This window comes from Aspergillus pseudotamarii (genome assembly GCF_009193445.1).
Source record: "Aspergillus pseudotamarii strain CBS 117625 unplaced genomic scaffold BDV38scaffold_13, whole genome shotgun sequence".
Lineage (NCBI taxonomy): Eukaryota > Fungi > Ascomycota > Eurotiomycetes > Eurotiales > Aspergillaceae > Aspergillus > Aspergillus pseudotamarii.
This window is the reverse complement of record NW_022475027.1, coordinates 448,190-459,442: the sequence shown is the minus strand read 5'-3', so window position 1 is coordinate 459,442 and position 11,253 is coordinate 448,190. Positions and strand designations below refer to the sequence as shown.

Sequence of the window (11,253 nt, the reverse complement as noted above, 5' to 3'; positions counted from 1 at the left end):
AGTCCGCCCACTCACTCTACGCACCATCCTTCAAGTACATCCCATTCGCTCTCAGGAGAATGTCAAGTAGCACCTACCTTTGCACCGCACTATACTCCCCCACCAGGCGTATATGTTCTTTGCTGCACCCGATTGTCAGACTTTGTCCTATCCAGAGCAATATGAACCCTCAATAGCAATCGTAAGGGTCGATAAAGCGGTATAACCTGAGGCTGAGATTTCTCCGTTCCCGGATCTATCCCAACAGATCAGACGAGCATACCTGAACTCCACGATATAATGCAGTGTAGAAGTGCAGACAAGGTGGGAACTTGATACAGAGTTGAGGTAGGAATTGGCTCCGCCTGGGAAGATTCGAAATGTTTCCGAGTCATGCGCAATGAATGACATAATACTATTCTCGATGACCAAGCCGATATAGGAAGGCGATGCGAACAGAAACTAGGATCAATTAAACCTCATTACCTGACTCCTGACAAATTATGCTATTACAGACCCACGCAGCACAAACCCGAACAAATCCGGCGACCTACTTGGATAAGAACCCACTTTCCGTCTCTAGCCACGCCTCAAAGTTCTTCAAACCTGGATGTACCCTTCTTAACGCTGGAATATCGGCTTTATACCCAGAGTCATAAAACCACCGAAACATAACCCCCAATTCCTTGAACGCCCACATCAATAATCGAGCAAGGAACCCATTAGTAAGGGGGCAATCCTCTCCGGTAACCCTCTTGAATATCCTCGCCATTTCATCATATGTGAGCTCATCACCTGCCAGCGATAAAGGCCTATTCTTATACTCGTGCGGGTACAAAAATGCTTGCGCACCAAAGAATCCAATATCCGTGACAGATATCAGCTGGAGTGGCTTCCCGCGGAGAGCGATCTTCCAACTAGTAGCGAACACGGATCCAAGGAAATCAGGCGTAAAGTTATTAAGGAATGCCACGGGACGCAAGATTGTCCATTGCATATCTGCTCCCTTGGATTGGTTGATAAGGTGGTGTTCGATGTTGTGTTTGTGAATGAAGTGGGGGACGGGAGTTGGGTTGTCGATGGACGCATCACCACCACGGTCGACGGACGTATATACGAAGACCTTCACATTGTTGTTGAGGGCTGAGTCGACAAGTGCTTTACCTTGTCTTTCTTCGGAATCCTCCTTGAAGAGGCCTGGGACAGGTGTCTGTGTTTACCAGTGTAAGTAAAATGCTTCGGAATGGCCAAGGTGGGTGAGTTAAATCAGGCCATACCTGTACGCTGAACACACCCCAGATAGGCTGCGTAGTGACTTTCTGGGCTTGTCTGAAGATATCCTCTGGGTGATCTAGATTCCCTTCCACCAGTTTGATATTCGAGGACTTCTTGAGTAGCTTTTGAGCACCGTTTGACTGGGCATCTCGGGTGACCGCAAGAATCTCGAAGTCCGCGTCCTGGTTTATGAGGTTATCGATCACACTGCCGCCTTGTTTCCCGGTGGCACCGGTGATTAGAAGCGTTCTCGACATTTCTTCGACTGATGATACGAAACTAGGACCGCAAGATAATATGAGTTGTAGTCAAGATGAGAAGGGAGATCAAGAACACGCGAGGCTTTTATAATAGGCTATTTTCCAAAATTTCATATTCCATCCGTGGTACTCATATTCGCCCCCTATTTCATATTCCCTGTATAAATGTCTCCCATTGTGAATCTTTCTGCGAGTGGCCAACGATACAACCTACGACCATATCGCCCATTGGTAATCGGCTCCACTCTCGGCGTTGATCTCAACCCCGACGCTAAAGTGCACGATGAGATTATCCAAGCTTCGGGCCTTAAACTATGAATATCTCGGTAAGCTTCAGAAAAGCTACGCATCCGCCGCCGAGTAGTATTTCTGGGTCCATAGCTGAGTATTAATTAAGTACGCCAAGGTTTGCATACAGACATGGACCTCACCCTGGAGGCACCGATCGGTATCCAGTCTCCGAGGTAGCACTTCGAGGGGTAGATGAAATCAGAAAACTTGGGTTCTGAATTATCATATCTCATTATCGTTAACTTTTTTAATAGTTTAACTAGATCAATCTTGTCGCCATATTTCCGGTAAAAATCAGCGATGTGTTTAACATTTTTGGTTCATTAACGAGCGGAACTCTGAATCTCTAATCACTGTAATGTACCTACATATCAGAACCAATACACAAGTTCCGTCTCATTAATCGAGATATGACGCTTTATGTAGTAATAGACAAATTAAGGATACGGCACAGACGATAGTGGTGAAAGTATCTACAAGGCCAATACACAATGCTACATATAGTCCTAGAAGGATAATGATTGATGACGTCATAGTCACTGGAGGGTTCTCACGCCAAGCCTTTTGCATTCAATCCCCAAACTCAATGTCGATGAATATCGAACCTCCTTGAACTACTACGAATCATAACAATATTCCATCCCAATGCGACACATTAACTCAATATAGCTATGAGGCACCTTCCAGAGTGCAACAACCCTCTGACTACGTACGAAGACTATGCCAAACTATCCCCAGGAGGTCAGCAAACGGAGCTGCAACAATTGTCGCCAACGGAAGGTCCGATGCGATAGGAAATACCCCTGTGAAGCATGTTCAAGGTCGGGAAAAGAATGTGCATATCCGGGACCAAAGCGAGCGTCCCGGAAATTGAATAGACCTCCGGTTTCCGAATTAATGGCTCGCTTGAAACAGCTGGAAGATGCTGAGAGGCTTCGATCCATGCACCCTGCAGACAAGGATGAGCCTGGGTCTAATATAGAACGACGCGGTTCATCAAGAATTAATCCTGAGAGACCAGATCAGAGTGGTCGGTTGGTAGTCAAAGATGGGAGGAGTCGGTATGTCGATGATGGTGCTTCCGTTCTCTTTGGTGATAAGGTGGGGAAGTTGGTACCATTACAATGATTCATAGTTCGTAGATTGCTGATAATGTACAGATCCAAGAGCTGCGAGACGTTCTTGAAAGTTTATCATCCGAAGAGGATATGAAGACGGAAGAGATTTTGGGCCCATTTGGTCTTCCGCACGGAGGTCTTGTTGGAGATTCTAACCGGACCAAAACGAATTCTAAAGGATTCTATCCTCATTCCACCCAGCTAGACATGTTGTGGCGTATCTACCAAAGTCGCGTTCACCCGTTGATTGCCGTCTTGCACGTACCGTCAGTGGAGCGAATGGTTCGTGACGCAGCGGATGGCATCGCTTTAGAGCCGTGCAGTAGATCTCTGATACTATCTGTCTGTTTTGCTGCCGTCGCCAGCATGACACCTGAACAGTGTGTATCAATGCTTGGGAAAACACATGATATGGCCATCGAGGAGTTGAGTGTGGCTGTGAACCGGGCCTTGAAACAGGCCAACTTTATAAAATCCAAAGATATCCCTGCTCTTCAAGCAGCAGTGCTGTTTCTTCTGTGCTTCCGCGTAGTAGGCGACACAAGGGTTGTATGGGCGGAAGCCGCCGTGGTTGTGCGTGTCGCCCAGGGCCAGGGTATTCATCGCGATGGTACAGGATTCAACCTAAGCCCCTTCGAAACAGAGATCCGTCGTCGTCTGTGGTGGCATATATGTATTCTGGACATGCTCGCCTCAGAGGACCAAGGAACAGACACCCAAATAAAGCCAGACACGTTTGATACCCGTCTCCCCTCCAACGTGGATGGCCATGATTTAATTCCAGAGATGACAGAGCTTCCACCCGAAAACACGGGGTACACAGACATTACTCTCTGCATTATCAATTGCGAAATTGCCACCAGCGTCTCCCAACTAGGCCCTCTCTTCGGTCAAAATTCAAATATATCAATTTGTGATCGAGAGGCCCATGTCAAAGCTCTAGCAAGTCGTCTTCAAGACCGGTACATGGACCATTTCGACCTCGGAGTTCCCATACAGTGGATGGTCGCGACAATCGGCAGGCTCATGCTTTTGAAAGTATGGTTGGGAATCCATATCCAAAAGACATCAGGAAGCGCCAACGAGTCAGTTTCCGCGCGACATTTAGCCGACCCTATCTTCAAAACCGCTGTCGAGATCACCGAGTTTGCTTATTTTTTCCAAGAAAACGAGACTACTGCAAACTTTGCCTGGTTGGCTCGCAGTTACAAGCAATGGCACGCCTTAGCTTACGTTCTCTCGGAACTCTGCGTCCGGGATATCAGCCCGGAAACTGACCATGCCTGGAACGTGGTAGACAAGATGTACAGAAAATGTGTTAAAGAAGCGCCTGAGACAGACTCCATGTTCCAAAAGCCTCTGACACGGCTGATGGAACGCGCCACTACGTCTAGGGCTGAAAAACTGGGGATATCTCGCGAGCTACTGGAAAATGGGCCCCCGGGGGCTCTGGAATCAAGTATCGGAGGTATAAACTGTGAAAGCAAACAGATCCTGTTCCCTCCTATGCCAGACATTCGCAATCCATACCATAATCTTATCGGCGACGAGCCTATCGAACCAATTCATTTCGACAATATTGGTCTTATCCAAGGCATTTCTGCCTCCGAAACAGCTGGCTATCTTCACCCTAATGTAGATTGGCTTTTTGAGCCCTTGATATGAAAAGTTGGTTGAATAGACTGCTATTTTCCCCCACATCTGCCGGTCATGAGATGTTGAAACAGTGGATTACCCGCATGCTTCTACCAGACTCATAAACAATCGCCCACGATGCTATGGAGCCATAATCTTTGATCTCAGTCTAGGTGAACCTGGCGACATCCGCTTTTCTATATAGCTATTGGACATTGTTTCGGGTCAACGAAGTTATTATAACATTGAGATGTTCATATCTTTTCTTCTTTCAAACGCTTTCCACCAATCAGAGACCAGGTGTGTCCCCGATTTTGCATATTCCTTCTCGGCTAACTCTTGCTTCACCTACTTTGGCCACTTCAGCATCCATGCCGAGAAATATCTTCTATACTTTGATCAAATCACGATTAAATTCCTCCGGGGTGGGAAGGTTCAAAATATATTGCAAAGGCAAACTACCTACCCATGTGTAAAGGTTATCTCTTTTCTATTGTCAATGTTAAACATGCGATCAAACCGACGACATGACATTTTCACGTACGCCGAGTTTGATGTACAAGCCCTTTGTCGATTGGCGAGCACAATGCGGCAAGGTAGTACATGTCGATGTGATATGAACCAAGTACCAGTGGAAGATTCAACTGGGCCATCTACATTGCGTTTGATGATGGAATCGAATCCATATTACGATTCCCACACACCCCGTTTATGGCTCTGTCAGAAGAAATTACCTCGAAGCTACTGGAAAGTGCAGCAGCTACGCCCAATTAAGTGAGGAGGAACAGTAATATTGCAGTCTCCCATGTGCATTCTTACTCTTAACTTCCATTATAGGTCCCAGCAATGCGTCATTCGGAACCTAATACAATGGGTTTCTTGCCTCCTGCACGAGCACGACAGTAAAAAACGTTGTTCCACACTTGGTAATATGCCTTTTTGCGAGAGCCCTTGATAGGTACCTCCAGGCTGTGCCCCATTCGTCTTGTAGTAATAAGTACAGACTAGAACTCCAGACGGAGATATTTATCAAAGACTGGGGGCTTTGGCGTACCAGGACACACTACCGGTGTGAATCAATCTAGATATCCCGTGGTCAAGCGATGAGCTTTTAATGATAGTGGCTCATCATATCCGTAGCATTCATAAAAATCAAGAAGAAAAAAAAAAAAAAAAAAAAAAAAAAAAAAAAAAAAAAAAAAAAAAAAAAAAAAAAAAAAAAAAGGAAGAAAGCAAGAAACAAGATCGGAGAGAATTAGAAATAATAATAATAATATCAATACCCTCAGGTCCCTCTCCAATATAAGCCAGATGGGGAGCCATGTGGGGCACTTTACTCTTACCCCTCCTGTATCAAAGCCGTCTAAGTTTCTGAGATGCATTTACCCAGCGGCTTACAACTATGAATTAACGGAAAAACACGTTTCCAACTGTCTGCTTTATTGAACAAGAAATTAGAAAGGCTGCCTACCATGCCAGATCCCAAGATCGAACTGCCCGCCACGGATGCATACGTTGATATCCAACTCCTTAATGGAGGAAGCATGACGGCCAGAACCCACATGCTCCATGCGGGGGAGGAGCCAACAAAAGAGTTTCGGCTGTATAACTGGGCGTTTTTCATCCAACACGCCAAACAAGGGCGGCGCATGCTCTGGGATCTGGGAATGTCATCGGTGTGTCTCTCTACGCTGTAAAGCTCGGTTCCCACCTAGAAATATAAGTATTCACGCATCAAAGGCGCCGGAAGATTTCCCACCAGCTATAGTAAATGGGCCATTGAAGGAAATCCAGCCTCAGGACCCGCGCGAGTCAATCCAAAAGCAAATCGAGCGTCGCAATGGGATTTCGGCTGATGAAATCGACACCATCTTGCTCAGGTTTGAAACCGATAAATGCCCCTTGGCGATTTGGATGCACCCTTCTTATGTATACTACATAGTCACGCACATTATGACCACTGTCGACCAGTAAGACGGGATTTTAAGAATGCGACTGTTCTTTTTGGCCCTGGCACATCTGAATACTGTGCCCCCGGTCACTTCATGAACTCGTCCTCTCCGTGGGATGGAAGATACTTCGATCCAGGACGAGTGACAGAACGGTGGGAAACATTACAAGGGCCGTGGACGCATTTCGGACCGTTTGAACGCGCGATGAACTTTTTTGGAGACGGGAGCTTCTGGGTCATCCAGGCTCCGGGCCATATGCCAGGTAATCTGGCTGCTTGTGCTAGGCTCGCAACAGGAGAGTGGGTTATGTTGGCTTCTGATTGCTGTCATTCACGGTACACAGCTCCTTGTCTTATTGACGAGTTGAACTAACCATATCACAGGGCACTTCTCGATGGTACTAAGGAATTCGGGACCTTCGAGCTCGGAGGGAGTATGGCTTGTCTCCATACAGATGTCACTGCAGCAAAGGACACACTGGCACGGATTAGATTGATGGAAAAAGAGCTGGGGGTCCACGTTGCCTTGGCTCATGATGCTACCTGGATGCAGGAGGAGAATGATCCGGTTTTATTATCTCTCCTGGATGAGAAATTCTTAAACGATATGCGTGCCGCCTTTCCACAGCAACAGCCTTTCTAGCGGGGCTTTGCTGATACATATGGAGTTGTTTTCAGGTATGCGACTCGGGCGTGTGATTGGAATCGCACTCATGTGACTGAAGCTCTAAGCGAGATTGACTACTTATCACCAACTCATTATTTCTGCTTTATGCAATGCGGGATGGGATACAGTGCATATCACGTTGCTTGATTACTAGTTTAATTGCCTGAAATGATAACCAATTTACATGTTATTCTCCAACCCGCTGGAGACACCAAATTCAGTATATGGCCCCTTTTTGTAGACTTCCCATCCCTCGAGCCATTTAACACAATCATAGGAATGGTTAATGGATGCAGCACAGATGAGCATTGCAATGTGATGGTTCTACAAATCCGACAGAATCAAAGGACTCTGCAGCTTTCAAGGCCATTGTTCATGAAAGGCTAACCTATGAAGTGGTAAGTGACCTTTAAGTAGGTATCTTGATAGAGGCCTCAGCGGGGCACATTGACCATGTACATATGTATCGGGGCCATCTCCTGCGATGTCCTAACTGTAGAAACGTAATGGATGGAAGTCAAGCAAAACAAAGGGACATATGTATTGTATTATAGGGAAAGTGTTAACAGCTGCGGTTAAGTACACAGAAGGTTACGTTCACTAAGAGTATTCTGCACGCAATCCTTGCTTGATAATGCTAACTGATTGACTACGGGTAGACCCAAGAAAATGACGTAGGGTTAGGGAAGGATAACAAGATCACAAGCCCTCTTAAAGCAGTCCACTTCGTCTTCTAGCTCAATGAACCGCATCAAACTGCTTACGTTAGGTAGGAATAGTATGCTAGGATACATCCATGCGTTGTTGCTTCTGCTTGGTATTGGTCCCAACCAATGCCTGCTTCGTTAGCATAAAGGTGGATAGCCATATTTGTTTACTATTTGGGATCACACGTAAATAATCGAAGTACACTTGAATGTGGAAGTAAGAGGTATTCGATCTATTAGTAATTTGCGCAGATATATGGAACTACTTCCTCCAGTCTATCAGGGAAGACCCATCATCTTCACTGTCCCGAAAGAGAATTTCATCCGCCATCTCTTTGACAACATCCCAACAGATAGGGAAATCTTTGAGCTTGGTCTGAATACCGGGCAGCTTGGAATACTCTCGATAGCCAGAAGGAAATTCAAAATCATCTTTGACTGGATCACGAGGCGACTGGAACTCTTTACATTTTCGCAGTCGTGCTTTGTCCCAGAAGACGTAGCCTCGATTCCTCAGCTCATGGTTAGCTGGGAGATCGATATCCCATCTCCATCTCGTCTTCTCATTCCCGACAGCCCATAGCCAACCGAAATTGCAATGATCAAGACATTCGTCGTCAGAATTGTCCCCCGTGGGGTGCTTTTTACAGTGTTCTTCTTCCTCCCCTTCTCCTTCAACCTGAGATTTAGACTCGTTTAGTCTAACCAATATAGATATTTTACCCCTAGCTTCGGGACTCGAGTTTATAACCATCCTTCTCACAATTGGAAATGGTGCGCTACTCAGCTTCCGCACGGCTAGCATTCCTCGCGAGACCAGATAGTCTATATGCCATGACCGCTGACTTTTCTTAAAGGATTCGTCATACCACCGCAGGCAAAACCAATCCAGCATACCATCCACAGGGTCTTTCTGCTCCTTAGTGAAATCGGCGCGCGCAGCCATTTTCTCCTTCGCCATTGTCACAAAGTCTTCCTCGATCCTATCGCTAAGCTCTTCCAAAAGGCCTTTATAGAACTGAGCTACGCAGGACATTTCTTCAATTTCCCAGGGATAAAGCATTGCTGCAAACCTTGGTCCTGGGTCACTTGAAGGGATCTGATCGAGAGGACCACCACCAGAAATCTGGGATATCTGGAACAGGCATGTATAAATCTCCCATCGAAAAAAAGCCCGCTGCAGACGGGCCTGCTCAGTAAAGGATAACAGCACATTGGAGGCAGATGAAGATGGTTGTAAGTCTGAAAGTGCCCTGGTGCTGTAGGAAACCAAGAAGTGTTCGAACCCACTGTAGAATTTCCATATATCCAGTAAAAGCGCGCGATCAGTGATCAACTCGTGCAGTCGTTCGCCTTTTCCTGACTTGAGCACCTCAAGGATAGTTGTGGACTCTTGATTTAAGCTATCGAAAAGCTCTGCATGCTTGTTGCGTCGATATCCACCACGCCGTTCATTATCTTCAGGGACCGACTTCCAGATTCTCTGTGCACGGTACGCCAAGACAAAGTCTAATTCAACTTCCGGTGGTATAGCATATAGTAAGATTGTGGAAATAATAGATTGCTTATATGCTGAAAAAACCCGATAAAATTGCGGTGAGGTTTTGACTATCGCGTCAAGATCTCTTGAGGAACTTAGTGACTGGAGGATATTCACCAGCAATTCAGGTGACAACGATGATAAACTTGAAGGCATTCAGGGGGTATAGTGACCAATTGCCAAAGAAAATTAATTTGAAATGACTAGGGACACTTATCTTAACTGCAGTTGTACAGTGAGGAAGAAGGCATTCAAAACAACCTGCCGTGGGGTTTGGAGCTGGACTAGATGTCACATGATTTGAACGTCCTGATGGGGCTGGGAGTTAGTTTATTGAAACATCAACCTAATGAGCTATTATATATGCTAACCAGTGAGTAGTTGCTGTCAGGCTATTTTAAGGCCGGTGCCTGTGTGTTGATCGAATCAATATCTCAGGTCACTCCTTGGATTAAACCTGACGCTTGTATCCAGATCATGGTTCCTTATGCTTCTTAAAAGTACAGCTGAGATAATACTACATTCAATAAGCGCATTTGGCATCCCAGCTACGCTCTTCAGTCTCCCAGACTAGCAGAGAAGGCTCATGAACCTCAAGGCCATTTGATAGAGTGGCTTTATGCTAGATTCATAGCGGCCTTCGTCTATCTACCCGTGGAAGATGAAACAGGTCCGGGTATCAGGGCTGTCGCCTACATAAAGTCTAAGTTGCATGCGAATGATTCTCGTTGCATTGTATGTTGTACTAGTTTGCAGATCCATAGGCTCGAGCCTCCTACCACTAGGCTAGACTGGATTTTCCAAGGTCAACCTAGTCATTCCAGGCATCGTGAAACCAACACCCTCTTACGCTTTGCTTTGAGTCTCTTTCTCGCTGTCTTCGGTATCAGATTACCCCTTTCTCCCATTTTCCTGCCCTTACTGTTACCCTTCCTATTACTCTTTCCATTACTTTTTCTACTTCTAATTTCAATATAGAAGAATTCATTGCGCCAACCAAATACTAACAAATCCAGTCAACAAAACTGCAGTTTAGTACTCTATTAGCGCTGATCAACTCTTCATTAATAGGTACAGTAAGCAAAATGCTAGATGCAACAACAAAATACACTATGCTGTAGGGACAGCCGTATTATTTCTCCTTCACATAACTCATCGTAAACCACAGCCCAGTCATAAATGTCTTGTATTGAAGTTCTCTGAAGACAAAATGTTTTGGATATAATTAACACAAATCATTGGAAATGCACTACTTCATAGTATCGTATATTATTACATACGATAGAAAACCACAATTATCGTAGTTCTGCTGGTCAGGCCTTTTATAGGTCGCGGATATCGGTGGTCTAGGGAAATACTAATAGCAATATTCGTGACATAGTCGCGACATTCTCTACCATTCATCTATATGAGTACTGGTAGGACGTAGCAACTATACATAGCTGGAAACTATACTCAGTGAGACCATAAAGCGGTTAATCACCTTATCGCTTTCGCGCTATTGCATGTGAAAACGGTGTCTCCGGTTGACGCTCTTTTTTTATTTGCGAATCACACTTTGGTTGTACATGCAGCGCCATAAGACGTCTATTGACCAGCTGACGTTGGACTTCCAAACATTGCAGCCTCAGTAGCTGAACCCCACACCATCCAACCAACAGCGACCACTTGGGAAATAGTTCAACGAAGAGGACCCCTTCCATGATTATCCGAGTGGTGATAAGGATGGAATCTACAGAAATGGTTTAAACATTGTCAGCCGGCGGTTAAGCGTGGTGACCAGTACGACTCCTCTCTCAACTCTACGACTGATTCATCGCAGCGTCATCC

The 11,253-nt window shown here is 45.6% G+C and overlaps 4 protein-coding genes across 4 annotated transcripts; 2 read left to right on the top strand and 2 right to left on the bottom strand.

Annotated features, from left to right (window-relative positions):
• Positions 1-529: 529 nt before the first annotated feature.
• On the bottom strand, positions 530-1,511 carry BDV38DRAFT_269464 (nucleoside-diphosphate-sugar epimerase family protein; the record flags this gene model as incomplete). Its single annotated transcript, XM_032056975.1, has 2 exons — positions 530-1,189; positions 1,257-1,511. 2 exons carry the CDS (start codon positions 1,509-1,511, stop codon positions 530-532), a joined length of 915 nt encoding a protein of 304 aa, XP_031916141.1.
• A 1,014-nt stretch (positions 1,512-2,525) lies between these two features.
• BDV38DRAFT_269463 (C6 transcription factor) lies at positions 2,526-4,588 on the top strand (the record flags this gene model as incomplete). Its single annotated transcript, XM_032056974.1, has 2 exons — positions 2,526-2,906; positions 2,966-4,588. The coding sequence occupies 2 exons, from the start codon at positions 2,526-2,528 to the stop codon at positions 4,586-4,588; spliced, it is 2,004 nt and encodes a 667-aa protein (XP_031916140.1).
• Positions 4,589-6,030: 1,442 nt separating this feature from the next.
• Positions 6,031-7,152, top strand: BDV38DRAFT_290817 (MBL fold metallo-hydrolase; the record flags this gene model as incomplete). Its single annotated transcript, XM_032061577.1, has 4 exons — positions 6,031-6,234; positions 6,299-6,438; positions 6,501-6,809; positions 6,894-7,152. 4 exons carry the CDS (start codon positions 6,031-6,033, stop codon positions 7,150-7,152), a joined length of 912 nt encoding a protein of 303 aa, XP_031916139.1.
• A 993-nt stretch (positions 7,153-8,145) lies between these two features.
• Positions 8,146-9,579, bottom strand: BDV38DRAFT_269461 (uncharacterized protein; the record flags this gene model as incomplete). The annotated part of the gene is made up of 1 exon (XM_032056973.1): positions 8,146-9,579. One exon carries the CDS (start codon positions 9,577-9,579, stop codon positions 8,146-8,148), a length of 1,434 nt encoding a protein of 477 aa, XP_031916138.1.
• Positions 9,580-11,253: the final 1,674 nt, after the last annotated feature.